At 45.2% G+C, this 19,222-nt stretch overlaps 1 protein-coding gene across 1 annotated transcript in view; it reads left to right on the forward strand.

The window, feature by feature from the left end:
* Positions 1-19,222, forward strand: part of LOC130128682 (dolichyl-diphosphooligosaccharide--protein glycosyltransferase subunit STT3B) — a 100,597-nt gene that overhangs the window by 46,170 nt on the left and 35,205 nt on the right. The window contains exons 2-3 of the mRNA XM_056298365.1: positions 304-412; positions 13,633-13,920. Coding sequence (XP_056154340.1) covers positions 304-412; positions 13,633-13,920 — 397 coding nt within the window. The remainder of the gene's footprint in view (positions 1-303; positions 413-13,632; positions 13,921-19,222) is intronic.

Below are 19,222 nucleotides of genomic sequence, written 5' to 3' on the forward strand. Positions count from 1 at the left end.
TCTGACCTAAGAGTTGTTGGCATCCTCACAAAGGCTCCCATGGTGAATGGAAATCTTGGCTTCCCCACTCAACAAAGCCTTTGCAGCTTACCCATTTCATCTGCCTTCTGAAAATGTAGAACATGAACCAACCTATTCTTTCCCATAGTTTGATGTTTTTTTTGGCATGTCAACAGCCGAGGAAGTTTAGGCAGGCAGGATGCTGTTTATAAATGGCAGAATTATTGTTTATTTTTGGTTTTGTGTCGGTTGATATTCTACCTTGACTCAAAAAGCCCTCTTCTCTCTCTCTACCCTCTTCAGGTTCAACTACAGATCAACGCATCATCTCACCACCAATGGCTTCTACGAGTTCCTCAACTGGTTCGACGAGAGAGCCTGGTACCCTTTAGGCAGAATTGTGGGGGGCACGGTAGGTTTGAACACAATCCCCGCTGTGTAAAATACAAACCCCTGCTGAGAGTACAATCATCCAGACTAAAACAAAGGCTTAGTAGAGGTTATTTTCTTTTCATTTGCTTCACTTCCAAAGTAATTGTGTAGAAGAAGCTCTAGCGCAGACCTAGGCCACTGTGTGCCATGAATTGCCAAGAATATGCAGGTTTTCCATCTAACCACATCACAACACCAGATGGTTTCGCTGATTAACGCACCTTCAGCCAGAGGATAGACGGTTGAAGGAAAACCTGCATGCCCCTGGCTGGGTGGGGTAAGAATCGATTCATTGCAAAATCGTGATACTAAGCCATTAGGATTGTAATATTGCTGCATTATCCCTGAATCGCAGTGTTTAAGTACATTGATTGGATGCTGATGTTGAATTATTGCAATTTTCACATTTTACTGTTGATAAGAGGGGATGGAGCCTTAAAAAAAATCACTATCAAATTGCAATTTTCATAATAAGATTTTTGTTTTGACCCCCCCCCCCCTTCTCCCCAATTGTATCTGGCCAATTAACCTACTCTTCTGAGCCGTCCTGGTCACTGCTCCACCCCCCCTGCCGATCTGGGGAGGGCTGCAGACTACCACATGTCTCCTCCGATACATGTGGAGTCGCCAGCCTCTTCTTTTCACCTGACAGTGAGGTGTTTCACCAGGGGGGCATAACACGTAGGAGGATCATCCTACACCCCCCCCCCCCCAACAAGGCACCCCGACCGACCAGAGGAGCTGCTACTGCAGTGACCAGGACACATACCCACATCCGGCTTCCTACCCGCAGACACAGCCAGTTGTGTCTGTAGAGACGCCCAACCAAGCCAGAGGTAACATGGGGATTCAATCTGGCGAGCCCCATGTTGGTAGGCAATGGAATAGGCTGCTACGCTACCCGGACGCCTCATAATAAGATATTTGAAAAATATCAATACATACCAAGTCAGCACTGAAATATTGCTGTAATATTGAATCAGAAGGTGAGCCAAGTCCCAGATCTACTCCTGGCCCTCTATGACACAGAAGTGGCCCAGGTCTGCTCCAGCAGCAGCTATGCATGGTCAATACAATAGTTTCCACTGTTGGCCAAATTGTAGTATGGCTTATAATAAAAGGCTGTTTCTTATGCCTGTGCAGCTAAAATCAGATTATAGATGCTGATCTTGCTTTACAATTTCCTTATTAATGCACGGGGAGCACTAGGGGAGCATGTCTCATGTCACTGGCCTTGGATGGCCTTACATTTTAGAATGTGGGTGTATACGTATGTGTGTGTGTGTGGGGGGGGGGTGCAAGGGTACTGCAGTCAGCCCTATAAGCCTGTTTTATGGAGCACAGACCTCAATCATGCTCCAGTAGCAAACTGCAAGCTTTTAACTTGACAGATTCCTCTCGCTGCCCTGTTTACCAACGGTGAGAACTGTTTTGAAACCCCAGTCTTTTTTCCAGTGTGAATTACTACCTGTCGATTCCGGCCAATTTATCTCCCATCTACCCTGCGTACTCTGCTCTGTACCTTCCTTCTCCAACCCTCACCTCTCCAGCCCAGCATTCTGTAAACTCAGTCAGGTCAAGGGCCAAGACGGTAAAATACAGTCAGTGTTCGTCTGTCATGTTCCTTCTCCTCTTTCAACAAACCCTTACCTCCCTCACTCCTAGCTCCCTGTGCCCCCCAGCATTTCATCATGAGCTGTAATTGCTTTTGCTAATGGTGCAGCAGGACAACATGGCACCAGCTCTTTGGTGCCAGGGTAAACTTGGAAATGGCTCCCTGCATACCTCCATTGTTGACTCCAGCTGGGAGGCTGTGAAAGAGGTTGGCAGTTGGCACCTGTGGTTTCTCGCTTTGTGTTTTTCTCCTCCTCCCTCCATCCCCTTCCATCTTTCTCTCTCTCTTTTTTTTTAACTTTCTTCCTGGCTCTCTGTACCCACACCCACCCCACACACAAAGCTGTGTGTGTGTGTGTGTGTGTGTGTGTGTGTGTGTGTGTGTGTGTGTGTGTGTGTGTGTGTGTGTGTGTGTGTGTGTGTGTGTGTGTGTGTTATGAACTCGGTACTGCAGGTCGATTGGGGAGTTAAACTGAGCAGTTAAGACAGCCAGGCATGTCGAGGCTGTGCATCACTTTCAGATGCATTTACTATTAGAACGCTAAGCAGATGGTGTCAGGAAAGAGCTGTAGCCGTGCTAGGTGCCGGTGTTTGAATATATTGTCAACTTACACACAAGGGACAACCAAGAATGGGGAAACCAAAAGCCGTCATCAGTATTCATATGTCATAAGCAATTATGGTCATCTATTGTAAATTACCCGTGACAAGTGTAGCTTGTAACAGGGGATGTGCTGCTTCTGTGACTGTACTTGGATTCTTGGATTTGGCTTTGTACCCATAGATTGTGGGAAGGCGGAAAGCCGTGATTGGACTTGCAATTGTACTTGAAAGCAGATAGGTCTAAGTTAATTTTCATGACATTTGCAGAATCTGTGGGCTCCCCAGCACTTGGTTCTCTGCATATAAATAAGCACATCTGACTTGTCTCCCATCTTTAAGCTTATATTCGCATTTCATGAATTTGTTAATAAAAAAAACCCAGCAAATTGCTCCAGAGTAATTCAGGTGGTTCATTTGAAGTGGCTTATTATAGTCAGTCATGTTACACTCTGGTCAGATTAAGGCTTACTTCTCAGCTTGTGTCACTTGCAAGTTGACAAGCAGTAGTCTCTGAGACGAACATTGTTAAATTATTTTAACTTGCTTAACAAATGGCGCTCTGGCCAGAGTAACATTTTTCCATGCTACAGTTTAGTGTCATGCCGCAGAGTTTTGCAAGATTGTCAGAGAAAAGAAGCAGAAAGTGAAGATGGGCCATTACGAAGGGGATGTGAGGGTGTGTGGAAATTTGAGACTGGGACTTCAGATATCTCCTATGATAAGCCTAGTTTCTAGCTATTGTGAGCTGCAAGCTAATACGTAGTTAATAATTATCTGACTGTAAATAGTTGAATACTTGGCCTACTACAATAAGGAGCTCTTGTAAAATTCATTTCCAGACAAATTCATTCACATCCATCATGCCTGGTGAATAAAATGGTTTTGAATCTTGAAGTTAGCTAACACGCCTTTATGCATGGCAATATTCATACAGAATGGAGCACAATCTGAAGTTGGAACCAGCTAATGTACAACAGATTGAAAACTATGGGTTGCTTTACACACCATTTGCCGCCTCCTAATTTAATTATTTTCCCCAATTACCGTGAGTGACGCAGCATGGGAGCGGAGTGGTACTGCATCAATTTAAATCAAAGGAAAAAGTAGTTAGAAGAAGCTAGCTCCACAATAACCTTTTTAGCAGACTTCCAGGATTTATAGTGTGCTGCCACTAGTACCAGATGGCGAGTCACATACAGCCTCAGAGGTTTCACAGGCATTTCGATGGCAGGTGGATGGGTCATTTTGTGGTCGCGTCGAAAGCTACTTTCTCTGTATAAGATGCAAATCTATGCAAAATAAGGCAGGTGTGAGGATGTGTACCGGAGATCCAGTAGCGCCACGGCAGTGGGTCAGCCACCCTGCTCTGTGATAGGTCTGTTTATCTCCACCTTTCATCTGCCACAGTGCCATATTATGAACATCTGAAACGCCATGGGTTGGGATGATGAAGGACAAAGGAGAATCTTGGCATCAATAAAGCCACAGTGTTGAACCCTTTATGATAGGTTGTGGTAGGCCTGGGTGATAAAATGATAGTGATATGTACTGGCAATATACACTTAATCAATAGCAATAAGAAAATTGTTCGATAGAATGTTCGGTAGTTTAACTTTAATGCATTAAATGCAAACTGCCATGAAAGTACGTAATGAATACATGTGCTCCCTCTATGGCCCATAAACAGCCTATCATATCCCTTGATAATGGAGCGTGCTACGAGTGACAGGTAAACAGCCTTAAACACACGTAGCACACTTAACACTAAACACACTTAACAGGTGTGTTGTTCTGTTGCACCGTTGACATATGACACAACAACAGAAACGGCATGGAGTGAGAAAATGAGTGTAGACGGTAAGCAAATTGATTAAAAAAGGACAGGTCAGCTCACCAGTGCCTTGGTAAATAAAGTGGTTAAATTCAAAAAAAAGATTTCTCCTGGTCTTTATTAAAAATAGGTCATTAGAAATTATCAATAATTATCTGTATCGACTGAAATAAAACATTTTATCGTGATCAATTTTTCTGCTTTATCACCCATCCCTAGGCTGTGGTCAACAGGGACCTGGAGATCATTCACTCAGCATGCATGCCTGCTTTTTTTCAGCAATGCCCTGCTTGACATTCAACTAGCAATTCTACCTATACATATTCACACCTGAGAACCACTTGGTACAGCTGCATTTGCACTGATCACACTGGAGTGATCAAGGGTTAAGTACCCTCTCATGGGTACCTCGACAATGGTCGTTGTGCGAGGGCACAGCATTTCTTATTCATGTTTCCTCACCCAGAGTTTCTGTTTGTTCTGAACACTGTGCTTCTGTCACCCAGATCTCAAAATCTTGCCTATTTTGTGTGGCTGAGCTAAATACACAGTTATTAACTGAAAACTGACAGGCGTCCTTTTTCTTCCTCCAAAGAGAGCTTTTAGTTTACTCCCACACTGCTTTGGAAATCACAGTGAGCATGTGAGGGCCCTTGTTTGCATCAAGCACATGTCTGAATCGGCTAAACTGTCCAGGGAGTGGGAAAGTGCTCAATTCATATGAGTTTAGCACACTGAGTCTGCTTCAATAGACTTAGACTGCTTTTATTCGTCTTTGCCTTTTATGCATGTCTCATACATACATGGGAACGAAATTACGTTTCACAAGGACTCCAGTGCCACATAAAAACAAATAACACGTAATAAATATTAAAAACAAAAAGTGCATTAAAAACAAGAATTACTTCACAGACCTAAACATCACAAGCACACCTGACACGGACACTGAGTAAGATGGTTAAAAAGTCATTTTATGGAAGGTTTAAGTGTTCAGGCTGTCGAGGAACCTCACAGCCTGAGGAATGAAACTGTTGCATAGTCTGGTGGAGGCAGCACGGATGCTCTTAAGAGCCTTCCGGGTGCACCGTGCGTCGTAGATGGCCTGGGTGGATGGGAGAGCAGTTCCTATGATCTTTCCAGCTGTCTTCACTATCTGCTCTAGGGATTTGCGGTCTGAGGCCTTGCAGTTCCCATGCCAGACAGAGATACAGCTGGTCAGAATGCTCTCTATGGTGCCTCTGTAGAATGTGATGAGGATGGGTGGGGGGAGACTCGCCTTCTTGAGACGCCGCAGGAAGTGAAGACGCTGCTGGGCCTTCTTGGAGAGCGCAATGACATGTGAGGACCAAGAGAGGACTTCTGTGATGTGAACTCCCAGGAACTTAACACTGCTGACTCTCTCCACATCCATATGTTTTACGCCAATAGATGTAATGCTTTCATAATCCAAGCCTATATGTGGGAGATTTCAACAAAGTTTTTTTCTTTTTCTTTTTTTGTTTTTAGTGGGTTAGTTCAATATCCATCTTTTTGGCTGGATCGGGCAGTGGGCCAGCCCTACAACAACAAATATCTGTGACTAATCATGTTCAGAGTGACTTAGAAAACAAGTTACACGGTTGACCAGCCGATCAACAACGTCACCGGTAAACATGGAAGTGGGAGTTTTACTATCGGCCATTGCTCTTTCAAAATGAGTCGATGCAGCGGTTCCAGCTCATTCCACATTGAAACGCTAAGAACGGAATATTTTGCTGTTCTACGGCCCATAACCTGTTACTCGGCAGGCTAATAACAGGAATGATAGACGCAATATCCCCTTTACAGCTCTTTATTAACAATTATGTTTAGTAAACATAAAATGAAGCTGCCCACAGTAGATGCCAAGGGAACACGTTTTGGGCAGCAGCGACTCAGGAGTTGCCATTGGCCATGTAGGTTTGCACAAACATGGAATTTGACTCCGGTTTCATGGCTCTCTCTCAGTGTACTTCATTGTGTTGATGTGTTGGAGGCAAGAAAAGTGGGCCAACCGTAAGGATCTGAGTGACGTTGATAAGGGTCAAATTATAATAGCTAGACGACTGGGTCAGAGCATCTCCAAAATGGCAGGTCTTGTGGGGTGTTTCCGGTATGCAGTGGTCAGTACCTACCAAAAGTGGTCCAAGGAAGGACAACCGGTGAACCAGTGACAGGGTCATGGGCCCCAAAGGCTCATTGATGTGCATGAGGGAGTGAATGCTAGCCCATCTGGTCTGATCCCACAGAATAGTTACTGTAGCTCAAATTGCTGAAAAAGTTAATGCTGGCTATGATAGACAGGTGTCACATCACACAGTGCATCAAACTGCGTAATGGGCTGTGTAGACGCAGACTGGTCAGAGTGCTAATGATGACCCATGTCGAAAATAACTACAGTGGGCACATCAGCATCAGAACTGGACCATGGAGCAGTAGAAGAAGGTGGCCTGGTATGATGAATCATATTTTCTTTTACATCATGTGTCTGGCTGGGTACGCGTGCGTCATTTATCTGGGGAAGAGATGGCACCAGGATGCATCATGGGAAGAGGGCAAGCCGGCGGAGGCAAAGTAATGCTTTGGGCAATGTTCTGCTGGGATCTTGGTTCATGGCATTCATGTGGATGTTACTTTGACACATACCACCTACCTAAATATTGTTGCAGACCAAGTACATCCCTTCATGGCAATGGTATTCCCTGATGGCAGTGGGCTCTTTCAGCAGGATAATGTGCCCTGCCACACTGCAAAGATTGTTCAGGAATGGTTTGAGGAACATTACAAAGAGTTCAAGGCATTGCCTCGGCCTCCAAATTCCCCAGATCTCAATCTGATCGAATGTCTGTGAGATGGGCTGGAAAAACAAGTCCAATCCATGGAGGCCCCACCTCGCAATTTACAGGAATTAAAGGATCCTATGCGAACATCTTGGTGCCAGATAACAGAGGACACCTTCAAGAGTCTTGAAACAATATGATTTGGCAAAAATAAATAAATAAAATAACCTGAATAATAAACATATAACATAAAAGCCATTTGTGCGGTAATTACATTGAACTTGGCATGGTGTGTCTGTGCTGCACCATTTCCTGTCACGCCCACAACAGGATGAGGATACTGACTTTGAAGTTGAGTAATGTAATGCACACGAGGTCATCAGTCATCACCCACTTACCTACATAATGTTCGTGTTGCAGCTAGCAAACTAGCTAGCTACCACGAGAAAGAAACAAACATCGCTTGAGAGTTTCTTCAGGAGTGGTAGGGGAGATAAAAGGTCTAACGACAATGATAACACAAAGACAGTAGAGGCTGAGACTGCAAAAAAGAAAGCTTCCTTCAAAAGAAAATACGACCTGTCATACCTAAAATATGGCTTTGTTGCGACTGATGACTCACATGTCATGACCGTCTTGTTGCAGGGAAACAAGCCCAGGGCTCCCACTGATTCAGTATGCGCTATGTGTTTAACATCCAAACATTATTTAAATGTTATAATGCTGTTGACTTATAAACCTAACCTATATTCCGGTAGTGATTAACCTCTCCACCCCCACCCATCCACCCGGTTTGCAAAAAATACTGTCAATATTAAACTGGTTCGCTGTGTAAAAAAAGGTTGGGGACCCCTGGCGTAACACACAGGAAGTTTACCATCAGCTCAGGGAAATGTCACCTTGCAGTGTTAAGGAATTAATAACATCAAAATTTGACAACATATTATTCTAACTTACATGTAACATGGAGGTTTTGTGCAGCTGAAATCTGGCGAGTGAAAGACTGTAATTTAGTTGTACAGATTCCTGGGCACACAGCTCTGATAACCCCAGTGACAAAAATAAAAATTTGAGAAAGCGTTTCTTTGGACACAAAATTAGTATACACCCCCCTGTACTGGATGAGTTGACAACATTTTTTTTAGTCATTTTCCATGAAATGAAAAACTAAAATACTCGTAACGTTCACAGATGAATAGACTCGCTCGCTAGCCTTTGGCTAATGGGTCGGACCCTTTAGTCGACTGGTTAAAGTAGTCGCCTGTGGTGCGGTAGACCTGGGTTCGCGTCCTGGCTGCGGCGGTTCCCGGCTACCCCCTGAATTTTCTACATTGGTGTCAGAAGTGGGATGGTGAGATCGTGAGGCCATCAGAAGTGTGTGCGTTAAGAGGCGTGAGGGAGCATGTATGCTGAAGTGCAGGGACGTGCTTCCTGAAGGAGGGGGTAGTGTAATGATCACAGATGAATAGACTCGCTAGCCCTTGGCTAACAGGTCAGACCCTTTAGTCGACTGGTTAGCATAGTTGCCCGTGGTGCAGGAGACCCAGGTTCGTGTCGCGGCTGCGGTGGTTCCCGGCTGTCCCCTGAATTCACTACAATACCATTAAGAATACCTACAAAATTACTTTTTTGGCTCTGTTAGAGCAGATACTGGCATATAATTGATCAGTGCAACACACATGATTTAAAAAAAAACAAACAAACTTAAACATCTATTTTGTAGGTAGGAGCTGTGGTCATGTGACAGGTCATTCGTGCCAGGTCATTCGTGCCTGGCGGTGAGGGAAGCCGTCAGGCTTAAGAAGGAGGCCTTTTGGATTTGGTTGGCCCAGGGGTCTCCTGAAGCAGCAGACAGGTACCGGGAGGCCAGAAGGGCTGTCGCTTCGGCAGTCACAGAAGCAAAAACTCGGGTGAGGAAGTAGTTCGACAAGGGTTTGGAGGAGGACTTTTGGTTGGCCTCAAGGAAGTTCTGGCAAACCATCTGGCGTATCAGAAAGGGGAAGCAGGGCTTGACTCAGGCTGTGTTCAGCCAGGGAGAGGAACTGCTTCCCCAGACTGGGGATGTTGTCAGGTGGTGGAAAGAACACTTTGAGGAGCTCCTGAACCTGGCTAACATGTCCTCAGTGGAGGAGGTAGAGTCTGAAGACTTGGGGGAAGTCCCACCCATATCCCTGGCAGAGGTCTCTGAGGTAGTTAAGAAGCTCCTTTGTGGCTGGATGAGATTTGCCCTGAGATGCTGAATGCTCTAGATATTGTTGGGCTGTCTTGGCTGACATGCCTCTTCAGTGTCGCATGGAGGTCAGGGACAGTACCTGTGGAGTGGCAGACTTGCGTGGTGGTCCCCATATTTAAAAAAGGGGACAGGTGCTCCAATTATTGAGGCATCACACTGCTCCGCCTCTCTGGGAAAGTCTACTCTAGGATGCTGGAAAGGAGGCTCAAACCGATTGTCGAACCTCGGATCCAGGAGGAACAATGCAGATTCCATCTTGTCTGTGGAACAACAGACCAACTCTTTACCCTTGCGAAAATTTCTGAGGGGGAGGCATGGGAGTTTGAACAGCCAGTCTACATGTGTTTTGTGGACTTGGAGAAGGCTTATGACTGTGTACCCTGGGGCACTCTGGGGGGTACTGTGGGAGTATGGGGTACTGGGGCAGTTGCTACAAGTCATCCGGTCCTTGTATAACTAAAGTGAGAGCTGTGTCCATATTCTTGGCATAAAGTCATACATGTTTTCAGTGGGTGTCGGACTCCACCAAGGTTGTCCCTTGTCTCCAATTCTGTTTGTGATATCCATGGACAGGATCTCAAGGCGCAGCCAAGATGAGGAGTGTGTCTGTTTTGGGAACTTCAGAATTGCATCTCTGCTCTTTGCATATGATGTGGTTTTGTTGGCTTCGTCAGAACATGACCTCCAGCGTGCACTGGGGTGGTTTGCAGCTGAGTGTGAAATGGCCAGGATGAGAGTCAGCCCCTCTTAAGTCTGAGGCCATGGTTCTCTACTGGAAAATGGTGGATTGTTCCTCCCTGGTTGGGGATGAGTTGTTGCCTCAAGTGAAGGAGTTCAAGTATCTCAGGGTCTTGTTCACGAGTGAGGGTAGGATGGAACGGGAGATTGACAAGCGGATTGGTGCAGCAGTAGCAGCAATGCAGATGTTGTACCATACCATTATGATGAAGAGGGAGCTGAGCTGGAAGGCAAAGCTCTCAATTTATCAGTCAATCTTCGTTCCAACCCTCAGCTATGGTCATAAGCTTTGGGTAGTGACCAAAAGGGTGAGATCATGGATGCAAGCAGCTGAAATGAGTTTCCTCCGTAGGGTGTCTGGGCTCAGCGTTAGAGACAGGGTGAGGAGCTTGGACATCCAGATGGAGCTTGGAGTAGAGCCACTGATCGTTCGTGTCTGAACCAGTTGAGGTGGTTCGGGCATCTAATTAGGATGCCTCCTGGGCGTCTTCCTTTGGAGGTTGACCGGGCACGTCCGACTGGGAGGAGACCCTGGGGTAGACCCAGAAGTTGCTGGAGGGACTACATGCCAGTCTGGCCTGGGAACCCCTTGGGATCCCCCAGGAGGAGCTGGAGGGCGTTGCTGGGGAGAGGGACGTCTGGAGTGCCCTACTTGGCTTGTTGCCACCACGACCTGACCCCGGAGAAGTGGCTGATGATGAGATGAGACATCTATTTTAATTTCATGGGAACTTTAATGTTACACGACTGCTTGGACATGTCCAGGGCACTATGCTAACTTGGAGCATAGTGAAAAACTTTTAAGTAACATAGAGTTTACAAACAATTGATTACATACATATTTTTACCATGTGTGTATATGTGTGCGCGTGTGTGTGTGTGTGCGCGCCTTCTCCTTGTGTGCAATTATGGTGTGAAAACCAGTGGAGGACTATCCGCATTAAATGTATATGTTCTCTCTCTGCAGGCTCCAGTGGATGTTGAAATGACAGCCAGGGTCATGGTAGCTTCGCTAAAGCTGTGCTCAGCCACCCTGTTGTTACTGGCCTCCGTGTTAATGTTAACATTAGCCGCCTCAATTAAACCTTGTGAAGCTCAATTAGTTAAACCTTGGGAATCTCCCTCGCCGGATTCCTCTTTCTCGTCTTTTTCACTCAAAATAAAAATTAATGGGCTTCATTTGTAGCGATGTTTTGCGATACATTTTAAACGCGTCTGTCTCTGACTGACTGACTTGAGTAATGTTGGTTGGCCTTGTGTTGCCACTTCCTGTATCCGTTATTTCAAATTAAAAGCCCTCTAACAATTCATACACAGTCCAGCTATATACTAGGTTTGACCTAGACTTGTTTTAAGCAAAGATGCTCCAATTTGAGGATAGCAAATTGTCCCTTCAAAGGATGTGATTGGCATGCCATAAACCAAGGTTGTGGTACTTTACTGCTTTTTTTTTTAATAACACCTGTCCTCACCTGACATTTCAACAATGTCAGTCACCTCTCTCCTTCGGGGACTTCCACCTGGAGCCAAAGAGGTCATAGACCAGTAGTTCAAAGTACTGCCCCTGTCCCAAAGAGAGTAGTGACCTGGACTCCTTATGTCTCAACTCATCCTGCGCTGCCTCAATTCATGTCTCAACCTCCTGTCTACGCTCTCTCTCTCCCTCCCTCCCTCTCTCCCTCTCTCTCTCTCTCTCTCTCTCTCTCTCTCTCTCTCTCTCTCTCTCTCTCTCTCTCTCTCTCTCTCTCTCTCTCTCCCCCCTCTTCTGCCCTTTCATTCTCCTCTGCACTCAGTATTCCAATCTTTTTCTCTCTCTTTGTCCATCTTCTTCTCCCACCCTCCTCCTTATACCCTCCCTCCCTGTTTTTACCTCAAGCTCCAGAAGATGATCCTGACAGCCCCTATTAATTGTGTATGATAACGTTAAGTCTCATAGCACTCAGATGGGTCGCACCATTTTGCAGACGGATGAGCAGATATCCATAATATGACAGTGAGCGCCTCCCTGCTATAGCCCATTGCCGCTGCTCCCCCCTCGCCCCCCCCTTTTTTGGCTGTCCTCCCTTTCTTGTCCCTCCGATCCCCAGGGGACGACTGACAGTGGCTCTTTCTCCAAAGCCCTGCGAAAAGGAATGAGGACTTCTATAATGTGACGCTCCATAACAATAGAGCATTCTTTAGCCAAGAAGCTGCTCTTTGTTACCATGTGGAGAGTATTCCCGGGTCTGGTTTTTGATGCCTATTTGTGCATTCCACTTAATAATGCATCGATAAAGAATTCACAAAGGCTTCCAAACAGTTGTGTATTTAGCTTCCTTATGCTAGCCCTCTTGAGGTGAGCATATAATACTGAGGCTATATTATTTGTGACAGAGCGGGAGAGCGCTTTGTTAGTTTGTTGAGCAGAAATTTCAAAAGAAGATGTCTGTTTTGTGCGCACACAAAAAAAATCCAGTACTAAATATTTCAAATCCATCAGATCCATCATAAACTCGTTTTGCCGAGCACAGATCAAAAGGGCAAATCATTTCTGTTCTGGATTTGTAAATAGCTGCGTACTGTTCCATTAAGACGAGTCCAAAACACTGGGTAGAGAGCCATAGCAGGATGATTTGGGATAGAGAGAGGTCTGATTGCACATCAGACCTCTGGCTGATGGAGCTTTGGCCTCCCAGGTGATGATTTATTAGAAATATGTGGACCAGGGAGATGCGGTGACAAGACAAATTGTGTGGACTGCAGCAATCTCCTAAATGCACATACACACACAAAGACACATACATGGATAGGGGCATCAGTCACATGTTAAACACAGCCCTCTCCTTTTTCTTCAGACAGCCGGTGGACAGCACAGGGTCCTAATTAGATCTGCTCTCGTGTCTAATAGAGAGAGGGCCGTGAGGCCTGGCTGCTCAGGCCTAAACTCCGACTGAATGAATGGTATAATTAGCTACGACTTTCTTGACGAGATCGCCTTACCTGGCACTGCCAAGTGTTGACCAGAGTTCAAGGCAGATTCAATTAACTTGATTCTTCTGATTTGCCAAAGAGGTGAAGCATGGAGCGTTTGCTTGACATAACTATTTCCTGCCATAGAAAGTGATCCATTGGCTCTGTGGGATTTCAGTGCAAGTCTGCACAGTGGCCATTACAACGAATTCATAATTAATGTCCATGTAAAATGCTGACTCTTGTGGAGTGCTCTCTGCTGTACCTTCTCCTCCAAGTGCTACAATGGCTCTTTTAGCCACACTTTTCCTTATCCAAGTCTAAAATAACCCTTGTTCTCTGTTATTTTCTATCTCATTTTCTGACATGCCCATTGCCCCACCCCCACACACACACACTTCCCCCTCACTCTGTCACTCTCTCTCTGACCTCAGGTATACCCGGGGTTAATGGTCACCGCGGGCCTCATCCACTACGTGCTCAACCTGCTTCACATCACAGTGCACATCCGGGATGTGTGTGTGTTTCTGGCGCCGGTGTTCAGCGGTCTGACCTCCATCTCCACCTTCTTGCTGACGCGGGAGCTGTGGAACCAGGGGGCGGGGTTGCTGGCAGCCTGCTTCATTGCCATCGTCCCCGGCTACATCTCCCGCTCAGTGGCCGGGTCCTTTGACAACGAGGGCATCGCCATCTTTGCACTGCAGTTCACCTACTACCTCTGGGTATGTACCAAGTTCTGCTGAGTAGGATTGGTTTAGTTCTTAGCTGGAGTCGAGAAAGAAAAATTACTGTAATCATTTATGTTTTGAAGAGCAGAAGACTCCTTTGGTGTGTTGCAACCCGATGCGTGCGCTTATCGTTCTTGCTGTGGTCTCTTCTTTCTAGCTGTGGTATATTTATGTACTAAACAACCCCAGGAATAAAAAGTTTTGATAGTTCTGAGTGGGAGAAAAAAAATCTGTGTAGAGATCAGAAGATTATAACATTTGATGCAGTGAACAAGTGTAACTTCAGGAAGAGCTGTCATAAGAATCTCATGTCTCATAGGAATTGTGAAGATGTACTTTTGCCAACCTTTAAGAAGGTCCGGGTCTTACATTACATTTTTGCCTTTCTCGTTTTCAGGCTATATATATGCTGATTATAGGCTAATGTGATGTAGACACATCTTATTGGTGTGTGTTGAGGATGTACTTCTCCGGGGTTGTCAGTTAAATTGTCATCTTACACAAGATTTCAAGTTCATTCTTAACCGGGGATGCTTACAAAACTTAAAATTGAAGCATTATTAAAGTCCACATTATCTTTTGAATCTATTTTAATGAAAATGTTATAAAGAGCGTCTGGGTAGTGTAGTGGTATATTCCGTTGCCTGCCAACATGGGGATCACCTGTTCAAATCCCCGTGTTAGCTCTGGCTTGGTCGGGCATCCCTACAGATAAAATTGGCCATGACTGCAGGTGGGAAGCCAGATGTGGGTATGTGTCCTGGTCGCTGCACTAGCGCCTCCCCTGGTCAGTCGAGGCACCTGTTCAGTGGGGAAGGGAAACTGGGGGGAATAGTGTGATCCTCCCACGCGCCACGTCCCCCTGGTGAAACTCCTCACTATCAGGTGAAAAGAAGCAGCTGGCGACTCCACATGCATCGGAAGAAGCATATGGTAGTCTGCAGCCCTCCCGGGATCAGCAGAGGGCGTGGAGCAGTGACTGGGATGGCTCGGAAGAGTGGGGTAATTGGCCAAGTACAATTGGGGAGAAAAAGGGTGAGGGGGGGGGAATGTTACGAACATGTTAAAAAAACTAGTTGGAACTAAAGTGCAGTACATTTGTGCAAGGACTGCACAATCCTGGTTAATAACTTTGAGAACTTTTTTTCCCTACTGACACACCAAATCAACTGAGCTACACCAGTTTTATCGAAAGGGTGTCTGTGTCTGTTTACATCTGTGTCTAACTAGCTGACAGTTGACAATATCAGTTGAAATCAGCTGGGCAGTTGATTCTGTTTGAATATTTGCATGGTAATCACATGCATAGGCATTGTTTGTGATGGAAAATATGTTCCATTTTTATTTGTTTAGCCTAGATATTCTAGTCATTCAGTTGGTGACTAGTGTTACAAAACCGTGTTTAACATATCTAGTTCTGCCCTGGTTTTCTGTTTTCCAAGGTGGTCATAATTACAGACATTTGGCCTGAGGTGTCACCCCTTCTGATAAATAATTCATCTAAGGCTTTCGAATGCATTTTGGGCATCCGTTCCAGCCACGGGGAGACCAGGTTAAAGCATGCTGCTCTGTAATGCATTCACATTCTCTTGACCTTTACATCTTGTATTGAAAAGATACCCAGTTAAAGATGGAATGGCTTTTTTTTATTTCCCCCAACTTTTTCATGGTCTTTATTTACTCTCCAGCCCCAAAAATTAAACCCGTCTGAACATGCCAGCAGTTATATTTTTGTTGAAAGGAATTTTCCCTTTTGAAAGCAATTTTTTACATGTCTTAGAACAGAGTCACATTAAAAATTGTTACCCAAGGGCGTCCGGGTAGCGTAGTGGTCTCTTCCGTTGCCTACCTTGATTGGCGGTTCGAATCCCTGTGTTACCTCCGGCTTGTTCAGCAGCCCTACAGTTACAAATGGCCATGTCTGCAGGTGGGAAGCCGGATGTGTGTATGTGTCCTGGTCACTGCACTAGTGCCTCCTCTGGTTGGTCGGGGCGCTTGTTTAGGGGGAGGGGGAACTGGCGGGAATAGCATGATCCTCCCACGCGCTACATCCCTGCATCCCTCCCCGGATTGGCAGAGGGGGTGGAGCAGTGGCTGGGACGGCTCGGTAAAGTGGGGTAATTGGCCAATTGCAATTGGGGAGAAAAGGCGGGGGGGGGGTCTAAAAATAAATAAATAAATAGATAAATCGTTACCCAGCAATTCTGGGTATGTAAAGTAGACCTTGCCTGAAAACGGCTGTCATAGAGGTGAGGTGCAAAGGTTTTTTTATGAACACTGGAAAGGTTGCTTTTGAAATGTAATAGGATACACATTACTAGTTACCCATTATATCTGATTACTTCTTGATTACTTTTCTAACAAACGTTTTAAACTGGGCAATAAAGCTGAAAAGTCCTGAAAACATAAATGTACACGAGGCAGTGTAAACCTCACAACAGTACTGAACACTGGTTACTGTCAAACCTTTATTAAAAGTTCTTCAATATACACTACCGTTCAAAAGTTTGGGATCACATTGAAATGTCCATATTTTTGAAGGAAAAGCACTGTACTTTTCAATGAAGATAACTTTAAACTAGTCTTAACTTTAAAGAAATACACTCTATACATTGCTAATGTGGTAAATGACTATTCTAGCTGCAAATGTCTGGTTTTTGGTGCAATATCTACATAGGTGTATAGAGGCCCATTTCAAGCAACTATCACTCCAGTGTTCTAATGGTACAATGTGTTTGCTCATTGGCTCAGAAGGCTAATTGATGATTAGAAAACCCTTGTGCAATCATGTTCACACATCTGAAAACAGTTTAGCTCGTTACAGAAGCTACAAAACTGACCTTCCTTTGAGCAGATTGAGTTTCTGGAGCATCACATTTGTGGGGTCAATTAAACGCTCAAAATGGCCAGAAAAAGAGAACTTTCATCTGAAACTCGACAGTCTATTCTTGTTCTTAGAAATGAAGGCTATTCCATGCGAGAAATTGCTAAGAAATTGGAAGATTTCCTACACCGGTGTGTACTACTCCCTTCAGAGGACAGCACAAACAGGCTCTAACCAGAGTAGAAAAAGAAGTGGGAGGCCGCGTTGCACAACTGAGCAAGAAGATAAGTACATTAGAGTCTCTAGTTTGAGAAACAGACGCCTCACAGGTCCCCAACTGGCATCTTCATTAAATAGTACCCGCAAAACACCAGTGTCAACATCTACAGTGAAGAGGCGGCTGCGGGATTCTGGGCTTCAGGGCAGAGTGGCAAAGAAAAAGCCATATCTGAGACTGACCAATAAAAGAAAAAGATTAAGATGGGCAAAAGAACACAGACATTGGACAGCGGAAGACTGGAAAAAAGTGTTGCGGACGGATGAATCCAAGTTTGAGGTGTTTGGATCACAAAGAAGAACGTTTGTGAGACGCAGAACAAATGAAAAGATGCTGGAAGAATGCCTGACGCCATCTGTTAAGCATGGTGGAGGTAATGTGATGGTCTGGGGTTGCTTTGGTGCTGGTAAGGTGGGAGATTTGTACAGGGTAAAAGGGATTCTGAATAAGGAAGGCTATCACTCCATTTTGCAACGCCATGCCATACCCAGTGGACAGCGCTTGATTGGAGCCAATTTCATCCTACAACAGGACAATGACCCTAAACACACCTCCAAATTGTGCAAGAACTATTTAGAGCAGAAGCAGGCAGCTGGTATTCTATCGGTAATGGAGTGGCCAGCGCAGTCACCAGATCTGAACCCCATTGAGCTGTTGTGGGAGCAGCTTGACCGTATGGTACGCAAGAAGTGCCCATCCAACCAATCCAACTTGTGGGAGCTGCTTCTGGAAGCGTGGGGTGCAATTTCTCCAGATTACCTCAACAAAATAACAGCTAGAATGCCAAAGGTCTGCAATGCTGTAATTGCTGCAAATGGAGGATTCTTTGACGAAAGCAAAGTTTGATGTAAAAAAAATCTTATTTCAAATACAAATCATTATTTCTAACCTTGTCAATGTCTTGACTCTATTTTCTATTCATTTCACAACATATGGTGGTGAATAAGTGTGACTTTTCATGGAAAACACAAAATTGTTTGGGTGATCCCAAACTTTTGAACGGTAGTGTAACTTGAATCAAGATTGACATTTTTTGATTTTGATGCACAACCACCAAAACAAGCTTTTTACCAAAAAGAATATATTCGGATGTAACATCTTTGTAATCACCAAAATTTTGTTTAGTAACTGTAATTTAATTACATATTTTTTCTCAGTAACTGTAACAGATTACGATCAGGTTTATTTTGTAATTTCATTACGTAACTCCATTAGATGTAAGTAGTTACTCCCCAACACTGTTTATGAATCCAACACTGACCCTTTTTTTTTTGGCCCCTTTTTCTCCAAATTTTTACCATCTGATTACCCCACTCTTCCGAGCCATCTCAGTCACTGCTCCACCCCCTCTGCCAATCCAGGGAGGACCGCAGATTACCACATGTCTCCTCCAGTACATGTGGAGTCACTAGCCGCTTCTTTTCACCTGACAATGAGAAGTTTCACCAGGGGGACATAGTGCATGGGAGGCTCACGCTATTCCCCCCGGTTCCTCCTTCCCCCAAACAGGCGCCCCGACCGACCAGAGGAGGCGCTAGTGCAGTGACCAGGACACATACCCACATCCGGCTTCCCACCCACAGACACGGCCAATTGTGTCTATAGGGACGCCCAACCAAGCTGGAGGTAACACAGGGATTCGAACCGGCGATCCCCATGTTGGTAGGCAACGGAATAGACCGCCATGGCACCCAGACGCCCTCCAACACTGACATTTTAAGGCTGTACAGTGCATAATGCAAAATTATATACTAGGTGTAAGGAAGGGTTTGAAGAAAAAGATCTGGGGTATTCAACACATCCTTAAAGTACCCTCGGTGTGTCTGCTCCATGCAATCACATCAGTGACTGTATCGTCCCACAGCAATCTGGAGTGTATGTGTGTGCATCTATAAGTAGTTGTGTGTGTGTGTGTTTTGTGTCCATCTGCCTTTCTGTTTATGTGTGTTCTCCTGATTACATGGAGTGCCTCACCATCACCAGTTTTTCACATCTCCCGCCTGCAGCTGTGTGCAGGCACATGTGACGCCAACGGGGCGGGATGAAATTGGAAAGCAACACGTTTCAGACACTTCATCTGTATCCCTGTCCTTGTTATCAGGAGTCAACCGTGACAGGACATCTCCTCCGTATTACCGCCTGTTATTAATATCAAACTGGATGGTATCAGAGCCACATCTAGGGCAGGCTGAGAT

The sequence above is a fragment of the Lampris incognitus genome, chromosome 18 (assembly GCF_029633865.1).
Source record: "Lampris incognitus isolate fLamInc1 chromosome 18, fLamInc1.hap2, whole genome shotgun sequence".
Classification (NCBI taxonomy): domain Eukaryota; kingdom Metazoa; phylum Chordata; class Actinopteri; order Lampriformes; family Lampridae; genus Lampris; species Lampris incognitus.